Consider the following 17,445-nt stretch of genomic DNA (forward strand, 5'->3'; position numbering starts at 1 on the left):
CCATCATGCATCCAAACTATGCTAACAGCCACGTAACTGTAAAGTCCTACTCTGGCAATTGGTTGTTATCATTGTAGCACCCTGAGGGCAAACACATGCACCCCACCCTGAGTGCTATCAGGTTGTTGCTGACACAATTGATGAGGCAGTTGTGTCGCTCTCATTGACCACACACAGTCAAGCTGGGTCCTGCTTGCTGCTTTAGACTCTAAAGAGCTCTATAGAGCTTTGCATTATTGAGCCAGCCTCTGCATACCAATTGTTCAACTCACTGAGGACGGAGGGAAATGGACACAGAAGTTTCCTTATTTTAGAATAATTCAGCTATAAACGTCTACTCTAGGCCTCTGAGCATTTGGATTTGACTGTACACAAACACATGGTTATGCTACTGTACATATGACCAACCTAACCTCACAAAATGACACCCTTGATCATTTTATGATGATTGAATATTACGACTCCGAGCAGAACCTATACTGTCATTGTTCCCAATGTTCCCATCACGCCAGGTGACTGTCTACTGTCCGTTCACGGGCCTTGAGCAGACGTTTCCGTGTGGAAAGTGGCTGGACGAGGACGAGGGTGATGGACTCATTGAGAGGGAGCTCTATGAGATGGTTTCTCTCAGACAGAAGAAACTCAAGCGTGAGTGATCAACTCATTCTCCTTTGCACAAGCAGTTCAAGTCAATCACGCACTTTTACTCACAAGTCAATTTGACCATACAGCCTAAAGGCAGTGATACTCAACATTGGGCCTGGGAACTCCAAGGAGTCCAACTGGACCCTTTGGGTCTGTACTACAGTTTACACGGAGGATTTGACTGTGTAGTTTGGGGTCGCAGAGATGAAAGTCATATCAAATGGTGGTTCTTGAAATTAAAATGGTTGAGAATCCCTGCTCTATGCTAAATAACTAAAGAAGACAGTGAGCAAGAGGTCTTCTTTGTTATCGATCTTGGGTCTTCTAAACCCTGCCATGCCTACCTACACTCGGGTGTAGGTAGCCAGGTAGGCTACTGTAGGCAGTGGCTTTACGGCAGTGGTGTTAAGTAACTAAGTACATTTACTGAAGTACTGTACTTAAGTACAATTTTGACATATTTTTACTTTACTGGAGTATTTTCAATTTTCAGTACTTTTACCACCAGAGGCAAATACAGTATTGTACTTTTACGCTACTACAAATATGTATATGTGCTCCCATTGTGAGCTTGTAGGTCTGCTATTTTCAAAAGATTTACATGCATTTTATATTTGAGAAGACTTTCTACATAATGACTACTTTTACTTTTGGTATATTAAGTACATTTTTATGCCAATACTTTTTTAATGTACATTTTAATTACCAAACTTAAAAAAATGTGAGTACATTTTTTCCACCACTGCTTTACGGTTAGATTATTTCTGAATGCACGGTACCTCCTCCTTTGCCCCAGAGTACCCATGGTCTCTGTGGATCTGGACAACAGACGAGAAGGGGGCAGGAACCGATGCTGTGGTGTTTCTTCAGATCTACGGGGAGCAGGGCATGAAGTCTGACGAGATCAAACTGGACAGCAAATCGGACAGTTTTGAACAGGGCCAGTTGGACCAATTCATGGTGAGAATGAACTGCATGTTCACACTTAATAGTGCATCTATGTGCAATCTCCTATATTATCAGAAATCCGTTTCACAATGTATTTATTTTCGTTCTGTTATTCTCAATAGATTGAATTGTCAGACATAGGAAAACTGACCAAAATAAGAATCTGGCACGAGAAGAGGAGTCCATTTGCTGGCTGGCATTTAGCAAGGGTGAGATCCATTCAGTGCTTTGTTTCATCTGTCAATATTAGGCTTTAAAATGGGTGTTAAGTGATATATTTTGTTCAAATACATACTTTATTATCGTTGGTGGGTATAGTGGTGATGATCAGTCTTGTAAAGTAACTAAGTACATTTACTCAATTACTGTACTAAAGTACACAATTGAGGTATTTTTTTGTTTTTGCTTTTTTGTTTATTCCGATTTTCAATACTTTCACTTTTACTCCACTACAAATATTTGAAAGTGACTTACTTTAGTTAACTTACTCGTTACTTTGTAGATTTTGATTAAAACTCACTCAGTGCCACAGGACGCCTTTGGACGCCTCCCCTTACATACTGTACATTAACCACTTCAGCCCTATATTTCTGCCAAAGTACAGTGGGCCTATACTCAAACTATAAAAAGAAAGGTGCCAGGAGGAGGCAAGATGGCCACAGGGCTGATACGAGGCCTGTGGTGGACCTATGTATAACACAATACAATCTTCCTCTTCCTCAGGCCACTCTGATGAAGACCCTGACGAGGGAGAAGTACAACTTCCAGTGTGGACGCTGGCTCGACGTCAACGAGGACGATAACGAGATCAACCGAGAGCTGCCAGCCACCGGTGCCCTCATCCCCGAGCCTCTGCCTTGTGAGACAAAATAATGCAGGCACTGTCACCTATTGTAATGGATCACGCATACAAACGTACACACACACACACACGCATGCACATTGGCACAGTCAGTGTTGTTTGTGTTTGTTTGTGTGCTAAGGCCTCACTCACACCTAAGGCCTCAGTCACACTATTGAGACGGCTGTCTTGTCCTAGCCTGGCTAATAAGCCAGACCGAATCAGCCGTTGGCATAAAAAAATTGCCTGCCGGCGGATTACGGTCTGGAGAGGCTCAATTGTACGCCCATTTCCTACACCAGAGAACTGGTGTGGCCAATCGGGACACGGTATGCAATATGGGCGGGCTTTGGTACAGTGACGTTCAATGCTTGAGACCTTTGACTGACAGTAGCTCTGACCAATTGCGTCAAAGAGAAAATGTTTGAACCCGCCCCCCGGGAAACAAGATCCATACACAGCATCTCCAGACTCAAATGCCACACGACAGTGTGATTTGAGTCTGGCTTATTAGCCAGGCTAGTCTTGTCCGTGTCTTGTCCGTGTTTAATAGTGGCACACACGCAAGACACACTTGTGTTCAGTGTGTTCAGTGTGTTCTGTGTGTCATGGCCACCACAATGCATTTCCAATGGGAGTCACATGGTTTGAAGACACAACCTTGTTGCATGGGGGGGGGGGGGGAGACAGCCATGGCAAACCATGTGACTCCCATTGGAAATGCATTGAGGCGGCCAGGCCCATAACACACAGAAGACACAGGACACAAGTGTGTCTTGCGTGTGTTTAGGTGTGAGTGAGGCCTAAAACAGGGGGGGGGGGGGGGGGGGATGTTTGTGGGACGTGGGTGCAAACCAGGACATGACAGTGAGGTGGTTGTTATAGTAACACATGCAGGCATAGAAGTAGATTGCGCAAAGATACACGAGTCAAGTCATACATTGGCATATACATGCCTATGATTGACACACACACACTGACACACACACACACACACACACACACACACACACACACACACACACACACACACACACACACACACACACACACACACACACACACACACACACACACACACACACACACACACACACACACACACACACACACACACACACACACACACACACACACACACACACACACACACACACACACACAATTTTAACCATAAGCCGAAAATAACAGCCGAATAACAGCTGTTCGCCTGTTCTAGCTCGTGATGAATATTTAAACTGGAAACAGGCTTATTGTGGATTACAGAGGGCTCTGTCTAGTGACTCCAGAAAGCGTCCTCTGCTAATGATGATCCATGTGTCCGCCCTGAGACAGGGAGGTTAAGGTTCACTCCCCGGTCGAGTCCTACCAAAGACTGTAAAAAATGGTAAGGGGTGCATGTGTTTGGTCCTACGTACTAACAGTCCGACAGGCATTAGTCTGACACCCTACCCAAACTCTAAACCTATAGCCTTACAGGAATCCACGGGTCAGTTTTAACCTGCCACGGGTTAGTTTCACTTTTAACCTGGCACTCATGTCGGGAGCCACAGGTTCGATTTAACCTGCCACGGGTTAGTTTTAACCTGCCACGCATGTCGGGAGTGTGTTGTCGGACTAATGACTGTTGGACTGTTAGTATGTCTAACCAACATATGCACCCCTCTCGTGTAATATTGCTTAATTGCATTGTGTCATTTTCTGCCATATAGAATGTTCTAAGAGTTCTTCTCTGCTTCCATCCGTCTCAGTGATAAAGTATCGTGTCACCATCTGCACCGGCACCATCAGTGGGAGTGGCACTGACGCCAGTGTCTTCCTCAATGTCATTGGTGACTTGGGTGACACAGGGGACCGCCTAATGTTCATGAGCAAAAACAACGCCAACAAGTTTGAAAAGGGAGCCGTGAGTACCTGATTCACAGTACAATTATTTTTTGATAACTTTGAAGATGAATATTAGGAATAATACTTAATAATTGTTCTATGTGAACCACTTTCAGCGTATACGTTTTGTCGCATGACGAATAGCAAAAATCTACAAGCTTGTAAATCTACTATATTTATTATTGGACTTTTGTTTTAATGTTTAATGTTTAATATTTTGTTAACCTTTTGATTTTGTTTTTACATATTTAAAACATTTAGAAAGAATTTTGATATTTTATTTATTTACAATTTCTGAACATTTGTGATTATTATTATGTTTTAATGCCTGAAAAGGTTGACCTTTGATGACTTTACCGAAGTATAGGGATGCCAGGTTGAAATTGGAACCCGTGTCTGAACTTAATATGACTTCATGTTTTTTTGTAGCACGATGAATTCCTGATTGAGTCGGTGACTCTGGGCCAGGTGAACAGGGTTCGCGTGGGCCATGATGGCCGCGGTGGAGGCTGTGGCTGGTACCTGGACAAGGTGCTGGTCAGGGAAGAGGGCCAACCAGAGTCTGCAGCCACTGAGTTCCCTTGTGACAGGAAAGGCAATATTTCATTTCAGTCAGATACAGTTGGGTGCCACCGATATTGTCCCTTATCATTTGACCCATTTAGGCCTGACCTCAAAATTTTAAAAAATCCTTCTAAATCCTCCAGTTTTCTGAAATAAATATTTTCACGATTTTTCAAAAATAGCAGACCTACAAGCTCGTAGCGCGCCACTCGGTGGCGCGCTACGAGCTTGTAGATCTGCTATTTTTCAATAGCTAAATTATAACATAATGTTTAAAACACCAAAAGGGGTTCCCGCCCAAAATGGGTTAACTGTCCTTTTGCGCAGATCACGCAAACATCAGCAAAAAGAAAAGGACAATATCGATGGCCTCCAACTGTAACTCATGAGAATACAAGTGTGCATACTGTATAATATTTTATCTTGGTGTTCGGCTCTGCTACATTTTTCTCCCTGCTCGGCACAATTAAACACCATCATTAAACATTAAGAGCAGGGAGATAGATATACAATAACAACCCCCCATGGGGAACATAAATAACAGAGCCCACCGGTGGTGCTGGGGTGGTGGTGGGAGCAAACATCACATAACAACAACCAGGAACCATAAGCAGAAGGTAGGCAGGAAGAAGCATGCAGTCTAGTGAGCTTAAATACCCCGCACAATAGAGCGTCGCAGTCCCGCCTCCTACCCTGGACCAGGAAATGAAACCCAATGCATTTTCCTCATAGACATTTCTTAAAGTATTTATTTAAAGACGGTTACGCCGCGGACAAAGCCAACTCGAGTCGTGACAACTCATGACAACACAAACAATATTTTGGACCAAACAAATAATTAGAAAGAAGAAAAAAACGGCAGGTTACAACACTTTTTTTGTTGTTTTTCTTCTTTGTAATTATTTGTTTGGTCCAAAATATTGTTTGTGTTGTCATGAGTTGTCACGACTCGAGTTGGCTTTGTCCGCGGCGTAACCGTCTTTAAATAAATACTTTAAGAAATGTCTATGGGAAAAATGCATTGGGTTTCATTTGCTGGTCCATGGTAGGGGGCGGGACTGCGACGCTCTATTGGTCAGCTGAGTAATGCAGCATATTAATTATTAACCCCTTGAGTATACACTATACAGTATGTACTCTAGGCGCCCTTGAGCACAGCATGAAACCCCTGGAGTATATCTGACTGAACTAACTATCAGTATATCTGACTGAACTAACTCCGCAAGCTACGTATCAATGATCATATAACGTGTGAAGGCAAAATGGCAATCACTGGCATGGTATTTTTGTTGTTTTAAGAAGAATATGAATGATCATCACCTATCATAATCTGCCATACAATCCAATACTGTTTTACACAAATATCATGTACACTCTAGTGCAGGGGTTTTCAACTGATTTTGACCACCATCCTGACTAAAGGCCTATTTATTCATAGTCTGGATTTTCGGTGGTGAGGTGATCACCGCTCCGGTGGTGAGCTGACCGCCAGAGCTGAAATAACGTTGAGCGGTGGCGAGTAAAAACAGAGAGAAGGGTTGGGGCGGTGGCGGTGGTTTGCTCTTCACCGCGGCTCGTGACGTCATGGTGTAGTTCGGTGGTCACCTCACCACTGAAAATCCAGACTATGAATAACGCTTAAGAGCAACCTGGGGACCACCACTATTGTGTTGGGTGGATCCATCATAGACCTACCTGACACAATAGTAGTGGGGGTTCATTTTCTCTTCCTTGTTACTCACTAATCACACTATCACAGGCTACAATTATGAGCTGGACAATACAAAATCGATAGTTTTCAAAGACACATTTACATACAGCCATATTTGAATGCATCAAATATATTTATACACAGAAAGAAAGAAAGAAAGAAAGAAAGAAAGAAAGAAAGAAAGAAAGAAATAATTCTTTGCCACCATGCCAGTCATGAACCAATACAGCCTGCCACAATAACTCACAACACAACACAACACAACACAACACAACACAACACAACACACATAACGTACTGTTTATCAGTCTTCAATTGAAAATTAACATTTGGAATTGTTGGATGTTATGTCAAAGCCCAAAACCACTAGCTTGAATCAAAAAGAAATAGCAAATTCACTCATCGGATTATTGAAGTGATCAAGAGCCACACATACTGTTCCCTGTTACAACTCACATACCTTCAATGGCAGATGCAACACAACATACACACTGTATCTGTATGTTGTGTTCTGCAGCCTCAGCATTCAATTCCAGAGCCACAAACCGTTACAGAACATGTTTCATTGCTAACCAGTAATTGGGTCCCAAAATGACAGTGATAGTACGTATCAGCTTGAATCACAAATGCACATAGCCGCAATTTGCAACTCTAGATTTTTTTATAATGGGATGAATCTAGAGTTGCAATACCCTCCATTGACTTCCCACTCATCATTTTGCGCTTGCGATCTGCTTGTCTTAAACGACGTTAAACTCACCAACACTGCAGCTGCAGTCCAAGCTTGAATTATTCTCTTTCAATCTGCCGAGCTTGTTTTTCATAAAAATCCCCATGTTATGAGCTACTTTCTGTCAAGAAGAAGAAATGTTGGAGTTTGGAAGCGCTCGTTTGTATTAAGGGGTCGCGCTGCTGCCTCCTGCATTATGTGCAAATGCGAAACAGATGCATGCAGGGACGTTCAGTGACTTACGACGAGCGCTTCCAAACTCCAGCACTTAGAAAAAGAATCACTTGCACAGAATTTCTTGACAGAAAGTAGCTCATAACATGTCTACGGGGGATTTTTATGAAAAACAAGCTCGGCAGATTGAAAGAAAATAATTCAAGCTTGGACTACAGCTGCAATGTTGGTGAGTTTAACGTCGTTTAAGACAAGCAGATCGCAAACGCAAAATGATGAGTGGGGAGTCAATGGAGGGTATTGCAACTCTAGATTCATCCCATTATAAAAATATCTAGAGTTGCAAATTGCGGCTAAAATGCACACAGCATACAACACAAGCAAGCATGCACTAGCAAAGAAGCAAAAAACAAAGTTCCTACCTTGAGCCGTCTTCACTTGACTTCATCAGTTGTATAAACTTGCCAGCGTCAAAACTATAGTTCATGATGAGCCCTCCAGCGGCGTTTCCAGTCATCTCCTGCATCCTCCATATACATCTGACTAGCTGGCCAGTACTTTGCTCCCAGTATCAATGGCACCGACCAGCCTCATTCTCCTGGCTGCCATCTTCTCACTCAGCCTTGGATGTTGAGTACTGCACATAGCATTCTGGTGTATTGCAGTGGTCAGAGATTTAGGGCAGGCTCTAGGGTCCAGCATTCACATGTCACAGGAGAATGGACTCAGGGCTGAGAAGAAGCTGGACTTGGGGGTCTGGGGTCACCCCCTGGCTCATGTACCTGTGGCACAGGTTGAGAGAGACACCATAAGCTTTGTGTAAGTAAATAAGTAAGGTATAAGACAGTGAGCTAACCAAGAGCCATTATAGAAAGACAGTGAGCTAACCAAGAACCATTATTGGGCCCATTATTGATTGGCCATTTGAGCTACAGACCACCATTTTAGCCTCTCAGACCCAAAACTATATTTTGTCGTCGTTGGATAAGATTTTGTCCACAACCTACAATGCTGTATGGTACCATATATAGTAGGAGAGATAACAGGCAAATGTTGATCATAATAACAATTCTTCTACATTCTCTATAATTAGACATCTTGTAAATTAAGTAATGCAGATGTTTAACAATAATGTCAGTCAGATAAGTCACGAATCGATTTAACCAATATTTATTATAGAATGAGAATACAAGTGTGCATATAATATTTTATCTTGGCGTTCGGCTCTGCTACATTTTTCTCCATGCTCACCACAATTAAATCCCATCATTAAACATTAAGAGCAGGGAGATACAGTCAGGGCTGGACTGGGACAAAAATTCGGCCCGGGCATTTTCGCGTGAATTTGGCCCAGACCGGCCCACCACAACCAGCGCGCAGATAGCAGAAACTCTACCACCCACTCCGTCGAGGCACACACACAAACAAGCCCTAATACCACCACTTTTACAGAACAACATAAATGATACAAACAGTAGTGGCCCTAAGCAACATAATATTATGTGGCCCCACCCCTGCACTGCACCGCCGGGGGGGTCAGGGGGGGCGCTACCTGGTGGCCTGCCGCCTATTGGCCTGCCTGCCTGTCAAAAAAAATCATGGCGGCCCCCTACGGTCACGGCCCACCGGGAAAATGCCCGGTATGCCCTGTGGCCAGTCCAGCCCTGGATACAGTAGATATACAATAACAACCCCCCATGGGGAACATAAATAACAGAGCCCACCAGTGGTGGTGGGCACAAACATCACATAACAACAACCAGGAACCATGAGCAGAAGGAAGGCAGGAAGAACCATGCAGTCTAGTGAGCTTAAGTACCCCGCCCAATTGGTCAGCTGACTGCCACATCAGCGAATGACATGTGGGTCTTGCACACAGTGAATACACCCACATAGTAATGCAGCATATTAACCCCTTGAGTACTGGCCCAATCCCAATCCACTCCCTTGCTGACTCAATGAGCCCTCACTGACTTAGCTGCGCGTTCATGTGAAGTCTGCGAGGGCTCAGCCCCGCCCCTTTATGTGCCCTTTGCCAAAGTCAGCATCGATGCTGACTTTAGCTGACTTTGGCAAAGAAATTACCCACAGTTCATAGCGTTACCAGGGGAATGAGGTGGATCCTCCGAACGTCAATCATTTAAGTATGCAAATTAGTTATGTATCGCGGTTAGAATGTCAACAAACACAATAGTGCTTTCTCACTGTTCTCAAAGGGAGACGGAATGGAAGGATAGGCTATATATTTAATAACAATAATAATAATAAGGGAAATATGATGACAAATGACTAATGAGCAAAGTAAAAGAATATGGAAATGCAATGTATAATGAATATTATTATATATGAATATTACAACCCCTATCACACAGGAAAGTGTATTTATGAAACTAATAATAAAACGATCAGCTTAAATACTAAAATAGACATGATAGACATTCTGTCTGTGAATAAGGACAGTTTTTATAAAGTGATGCAAAGTAATGGCGGACTCATCTTCAAAGTGCTGTCCCATTCCTTTCACAACAATTTGGAGCCTTTGCAACCTCTCACCCTCAAGCACTTACAGCTGACGTCACTAAAGTCAATGAGGGTTCAGGGCTCAGGGATTGAGGGAGGCAATTGGGATTGGGCCGTACGTATGCGCCCTTGAGCACAGCATGAAACCCCTCGAGTATATCTGACTGAACTAACTCTGCAACCTACGTATCATTTAATTCTTGAGAGCGTAAAATGAAACCCGGGTCCATTTGGTTTCATTTTACACTCTCAAGTGTAAGGGCATTTGATTACCAACTCTCTGTCATTTAGCTGGGGTGTAAAATAGGTAAAAGTCCGCCCTGCTCATATACTTGTATATACTATTTTGTTACGAACTAACATAAATAAATACAAAATGTTATTAAACTGTATTGTGTGTTACTGTGTTTATAAGCTTGGATTTTTTTTGTTGCTAAAGCTGAAAAACAAGAATAGACTAGCAGATCCATGACTTAAAAAAATATATTTAAAACTAAACTGAAATTAAAAACAAAAAGTGAAAACAAAAAGAGATAAAAACTAAGTCATAATAAGCTTGCTGTGTACACTATAAGGATGGATTTCACTAGCAGCTCCATAGTGTTGTGGTTGTTCTCCAGTTGCCGGTGCTTAACTAGTTAGGGAGTTGATGGAGCAGAGTATGGTTACAAATAGGGACTAAATACACTGTGGTCAGCCAGCTCCATGTCTGTCTGTCTGTCTGTCTGTCTGTCTGTCTGTCTGTCTGTCTGTCTGCCTGCCTGTCTGTCCTCTAGTTAAGCACACGCTGAGCTGCATGGTGCCAGGTTACATCTGCCTGTCACCATAGACAATAACATTCTCTATAAGTCAGATATAGAGTCCACTTTTGTGGGTCACAAAATATCCCTATATTTTTGGTTTCCTACATTTTTGTTAATAATTATTTTAAAAACAATTTCCAAAAACATTCCCCAAAAAAGCAAAAAATGTCATGAATTCAAAACAAATGCAATGGTTTCTTTTCAGTAGTGAAGAAATCAAAGAAAAATCTAAGAAATTCCATGAATTTCAAAGCAGATGTTTAAGAAGTAGCTGAAAATAGCTTACAAGCTCACGAAAGTGATGTTTTGTGAGCTTGCAAATTGGCTATTTTCACTAGTTTGGGTCCCGGGCAAACGCGTCTCATTTCTCTTTTGGGTCACAAGCTAAAAAGTTTGGGAACCACTGGATAGGGTAGACTATACCAGGGGTTCTCAACCCGTGGGTCGCGACCCCTCGGGGGGTCGCCAAATTATTTTGGAGGGTCCCCAAAATATTAAAAAAAAAAAAAATAATGTTTTTAAATTTTTATTTTCGCGATTTTTCAAAAATAGCAGACCTACAAGTTCATAGCGCGCCACTCGGTGGCGCGCTATGAGCTTGTAGATCTGCAATTTTTCAATAGCTAAATTATAACAATGCTTAAAACATCAAAAGGGGTTCCTGCCCAAAATGGTTTAAGGTTATTGTAGCAGTCAATTTATATTGGGGGTCGGGAGGGGGCGGGGCGGGGGTCCCGAGACATTGCCAAAGCATTTCCGGGGGTCCCCGGCCAAAAACGTTGAGAACCCCTGGGATAGGGTAGACTATACAATCTCACAATTCAATTCAACGCAGTCTTATTATAGCCTATAGTGCAAAATAACAAGTTGTCTCCAGACACTTTTCATACAGAGTAGAGACCTGACATTGTACCAACCTGAGCAAGCAATTTTTGCGAGAGTGGCAATGAATAACTGGTGGAAATGTCAGGCACACCTGATTTGCACGGCCTCGACCTGCATGTCGGGGGGAAAAGAGAGAAGGAGAGAAGGATCAGATTTTCATACTGTTCTTTTTTTAATCCAGTAAACATTACAAATGGCTGTTCTACAATGTTAATTTATAAATCTGAGAGTGTACAAATGTAACCAAATGGTCCAATAAGGGTCGATTTGGTTACATCCGTACATGTAACCATCGATATTGTCCTTTTCTTTTTGCTGAGGTTTGCGTGATCTGCGCAAAAGGACAGTTAACCCATTTTGGGCGGGAACCCCTTTTGGTGTTTTAAACATTATGTTATAATTTAGCTATTGAAAAATAGCAGATCTACAAGCTCATAGCGCGCCACCGAGTGGCGCGCTACGAGCTTGTAGGTCTGCTATTTTTGAAAAATCGTGAAAATATTTATTTCAGAAAACTGGAGGATTTAGAAGGATTTTTTTAAATTTTGAGGTCAGGCCTAAATGGGTCAAATGATAAGGGACAATATCGGTGGCACCCAACTGTACACCCTCAAGAGAGTAAATGAACGCTCAGGATTTGACAGTGTAGTTTCATGTAGTTAATGGACCTATTTATTATCATGTCTCCTCAGGTGGTTGGACCGCAATGAAGATGATGGTCAGATTGTCCGTGAGTTAGTTCCAGCTGGTCCAGGGCTTCGCCTCTTTAGTGAGTAAAGAGTGCTCAAAAGGAAGGAAAGAGAGATAGATGTCTCATTATCTTTGTCGGGCAGAAAGCTTCTATCTTCATTTTTCAAAAGGAATGCCCTACAACGTTGCATGACAGTGTCGCACAAAGTAACGGAAATTGGCGATCTACAAGATCACAATTGTGTCGCATTTTCTCATGTGTTGTTGTGAGCTTGTAGATCTATTATTTCTGCTATTTTGGAAGATGTTTAAGATATTGGCCTATAATGACATGCCAAAAATAGGGATGCCAGGTGTATTTATTTATTATTTATTTAAAACTAAATACGGATCCATTGGAGCGTTGTAAGGTTATTTTTTCCCTTATCTAAAAAGTAATGATTTTGGACCCATGCAGTACAAGGATTCTACCTGACACTTACGATTAGGGTTGTCCCGATCCAATCACGTGATCGGAAATCGGGGCCGATCATGTCATTTTCAATTGATCGGAAACGGATCGGGAGAAAAAAACGTGATCGGGACATCCCTATCCCATCAATATTATATCCATATCATGACATTAGACAGGATTTATATATTGTACAATTGTGATATGGCATAAATGTGTTCTATAAAAATATAAATATCGGATCGGGAAAAATCGGTATCGGCAGATACTCAAAATCAAATGATCGGGAGCAGCAAAACGTGATCAGGACATCCCTACTTACGATACATTAAATGCTTTTATATTCGCTTCCTGCTCTTAATGAAGGCATGTTGTAAATTGTGTGGTTTCTTTTTAATTACCAGATTAATTTAATGAAATGTATATGTAATTCCATTTCTCTTCAGATATCAACTATTGGATTGCAATTAAGACAGGCGATATCCCCGGGGCTAGCTCTGACTCCAGGGTGTTCGTCAAGCTGTATGGAGAGAAGGGAGACACCAGCAGAATGATGCTGGTGGTCTCCCATAATGACCTGGGAAACTACTATGAGGACGGACAGACTGACACTTTTATAGCGGAGACTGCTGACATTGGACAAGTATGTGCTTTGTATTGTTGATGTTTCTTGTTTTGTTTTGCCTTGTTTTTTACTGTACACAACAGTACTTTTTCATACTCTTACCTGTAAAGCTTAACTGCTGTGAACTTAACTGGGCGGGATAATAAAGGTATCTATCTATCTGTCTGTCTGTCTGTCTGTCTGTCTGTCTGTCTGTCTGTCTGTCTGTCTGTCTGTCTGTCTGTCTGTCTGTCTGTCTGTCTGTCTGTCTGCCTGCCTGCCTGCCTGCCTGCCTGTCTGTCTGTCTGTCTGCCTGCCTGCCTGCCTGCCTGCCTGCCTGCCTGCCTGCCTGTCTGCCTGCCTGCCTGCCTGTCTGTCTGTCTGTCTGTCTGTCTGTCTGTCTGTCTGTCTGTCTGTCTATCTAACACGTTAGAAAGGTGGGCTGAATTAGAGCGCACATTTCTGCCAGGAGGCATGGCCTATTTCCCTCCATCTCTCTCTCGGACGGGATCATGTGATGTTGACAATGTTTTTGGGGTTGTGTGCTTGCATGAAAAGGCTTAGGGCAGTGGGGGGAAGGTATACAGTAAAGCACTGTTGTTACATTATTATGGTGCAACCATGGAGACACATCTTTGGACAGTGAACACATCAAAGAAATGTGGCATGTTGTCATGTTGTCAGTTAACCCATTTTGGGTGGGAACCCCTTTTGGTGTTTTAAACATTATGTTATAATTTAGCTATTGACAAATAGCAGATCTACAAGCTCATAGCGCGCCACCGAGTGGCGCGCTACGAGCTTGTAGGTCTGCTATTTTTGAAAAATCGTGAAAATATTTATTTCAGAAAACTGGAGGATTTAGAAGGATTTTTTAAAATTTTGAGGTCAGGCCTAAATGGGTCAAATGATAAGGGACAATATCGGTGGCACCCAACTGTACACCCTCAAGAGAGTAAATGAACGCTCAGGATTTGACAGTGTAGTTTCATGTAGTTAATGGACCTATTATCATGTCTCCTCAGGTGAACACATCAAAGAAATGTGGCATGTTGTCATCACTAGGAGATGACATTACAATGTTATAGTTAACTCAAATTCATATGCCAAGGTTAATTTTTGAAAACAAAACAGGGGTGGACATTTCCTTGCATGTAAGCCCTATATTGTTCTTCGTAAGACAAATAATGAAAATACAACCTCAAAACAACAGAGGGATCCCCATACATGTAATTGGCTAGATATGCAATTGGCTAGTTATAGTGTAGATCTCAAAATCTGGATGGACAGATTGCCGATGATTGTCCCATTTTGGTCCATAGCCTTGTTGCGACAGTAGGTCTCAGTTTACTATGAAAACCTGCATTTCCCGTCAGTCGGTCGGTCACGCCTCCATATATGGTCACGCCTCATGACACGTCACTCCACCATATATGGCCGTCTCCATATATGAAGATCACGACACTGACCTCATCAAACCCTGGATAGCAATACATGGAGAAGACTGGATCATCACCTAGATCTGCATATGGAGCCGGCCAACAACACTACATCTGACCTCAAACCTCAAACCCTTAGATCTCCATAGGGAGCTGACCTGTTCTGATATTCCATATGTTGATCCCTCCCCACCTGTCCTTCCTCTTCGATATCTCCCTTTTGACTGATAGGCTACCTGTTCATTCAAACTCTAGACGGGCCCGCCCCAAAGTTATTAGTGCAGCCGTGCCCGGCAGCTGGCGAAAGCTAGAGTTCTCAACAGGCCGGAAAATTAAGGCCCGGCCCTACCTGGGCCCTCATCAAACCCTGTACAAACAAGACACTTCCCCCGCTTCCACCCTTAGATCTCCATATATGGAGCTGAGGTCACTTCTCGGCCAGCAGTCTGCCGTCACCCAGTAGGATGCGTGCACGCGACCTCGCCCTTTAGGTCACTTCTCGCCCTCAGGCTCGATCAGGGCGACTTACTGGTATACTGCAGGATGTGTATCACATAGCCTGGAGAGACAAATATGCTATGATGATTCATTCAAGAAAATGACGTAGTTGTCATTGACCAACTGCAAAGGTATTTGGGAACTGTGGAACTGAGGTCTTTGGGTGGGCGGGCGGGCGGGCGGACGGACGGACCTTTGGCCTGGTGGAGATAATGGATATATGATGTTTATGAGCAGCCATATGATATTTGTTTGATGATTGTTTACAAAAACATGTCACGTCCTAATGGCTAATTGTACCACATCTACTTCAATTGTGATCATAGATTCATCGTATGCTTATTGGCCATACCAACGAGGGTCTGAGTGCAGGTTGGTTCCTGGACAACGTGCAGATCACAGTGCCAGTCCATGGGAAAAAGTACATGTTCCCCAGCCACCGCTGGCTCTGTAAGGATGAGGCTGATGGGAAGGTGGAGATCGAGATTTATCCCAGCGAAGTCGTGGAAGTTGAGCAATGTAAATGACCATAATTATACCATTATGTAAATAACAGTACTTTTTATGTCTTTTATGGATTAACTGAAAATCAAGAAGGATGTTTTTCATATTCATTCTCATTTTTTATACAGTAGGCCTATATCTCTCGAAGTGAAAGAAATTCAAATTGTGTTTGTAAGATCGATAATGTTTTGTATTTTTTAATGATTTAGAAAATTGAAATAGAAAAAGTCTGTTTTTTTGTGACCGGAGGTCGCAGATAACTATGAAACCTTTTTGTCACCTAACTCAAATCCCCGTCGCTCACACCAGGCAAGCCCCAGGTCATTGTGACATCACGTGAAAAAGTTCCATACATGGGCATTCCCAGCTGATACCCTAATACAATCCCTGTTATGCCCATATATAGAGATCCCTGACTGTGTTCAATATTAAGCCCATATATGGGAATGCCAATATATGTTCATATTGTGACAGTCTCATGATAACCACGGTGGTTGCCGCAAAGGTTACAGTTAAAGGAGCATTCAGTGATTTGGGTGATTTGAAAAACCACCCAGTCCGCCCGGTAACAAAATGTGCACATGCACGCTCTACAGTGGGGGGGAAGTGCAACAGGCCAACAGCATGTGCACCAAGGCCCGCCCCCACTCGATCATGATTGGAGGAAGGCCCCTCTCATCCTGATTGGATGAAGGCTTTGCCACCCACCACCAAAACTGAAACTAGGGTTTTTTGACCCCAGGGGCTCACTGGGGACAGGGAGGAACTCCTTATATGGTCAGCACACTCTATAGTAGGGAGGATTATCCAGAAAAAAAGAAAAAATAAGTGATATTTGAATTAAGTCAAATCACTGAATATACCTTTAACTATGGAATCATGCATTTCCGAACGTCAGTGTATCACTCAAAATCCCCATACATGGGGAGAGCCCCATATATGGTGCCCAGGTCTCGTGACATCGCATGACATCATCAGGGATGGAGATCCCTGATGTCATAGTAAATGCGACCTGCTGTCACAATTGAGCCCATATATGGAGATCCCTGATGTCATCAATATTAGTATATGGATATATGTCACTCAGAACCTGTTCTGACATTCCATATGATCGTTCCCCATCCATCCTTCCTTTTCGATGTCTCCCTTTTGACTGATACCTGTCCATTTAAACTCTAGACCAAAGTTATTTGTGCAGCCGTGCCCGGCAGCCGGCGAAAACTAGAGTTCTCAATAGGCCCGAAAATTAAGGCCTGGCCCCACCTGGGCCCTCATCAAACCATTCAATAGACTGCCCCCGCTGCCACCCTTAGATCTCCATATATGTAGCTGACCCGTTCCGACATTCCATATCTTGATCTGACCTCATCACACCCTGTACACTCAAGATACGCTCCATATATGGCCAGTGCACGCTTCTCGCCCCCAGGCGTCTCACTGGTTTAAAAATTGACCAAATACAGTGAATTGAATTTCTTTATTCCACCATAATATTGATTACTTTATTGAAATCTATTCTTTTTTATTACATTTTTGATTACTTTAATGAAC

At 42.8% G+C, this 17,445-nt stretch overlaps 1 protein-coding gene across 1 annotated transcript in view; it reads left to right on the plus strand.

Annotated features, from left to right (window-relative positions):
• Positions 1-17,445, plus strand: part of loxhd1a (lipoxygenase homology PLAT domains 1a) — a gene marked incomplete at both ends in the record, with an annotated part of 62,305 nt that overhangs the window by 20,802 nt on the left and 24,058 nt on the right. The window contains 9 exons of the mRNA XM_079524014.1: positions 513-648; positions 1,442-1,605; positions 1,716-1,802; positions 2,317-2,452; positions 4,186-4,340; positions 4,751-4,932; positions 12,401-12,477; positions 13,296-13,492; positions 15,717-15,909. Coding sequence (XP_079380140.1) covers positions 513-648; positions 1,442-1,605; positions 1,716-1,802; positions 2,317-2,452; positions 4,186-4,340; positions 4,751-4,932; positions 12,401-12,477; positions 13,296-13,492; positions 15,717-15,909 — 1,327 coding nt within the window. The remainder of the gene's footprint in view (positions 1-512; positions 649-1,441; positions 1,606-1,715; positions 1,803-2,316; positions 2,453-4,185; positions 4,341-4,750; positions 4,933-12,400; positions 12,478-13,295; positions 13,493-15,716; positions 15,910-17,445) is intronic.

Source organism: Electrona antarctica (genome assembly GCF_951216825.1).
Source record: "Electrona antarctica genome assembly, chromosome: 16".
Classification (NCBI taxonomy): Eukaryota; Metazoa; Chordata; class Actinopteri; order Myctophiformes; family Myctophidae; genus Electrona; species Electrona antarctica.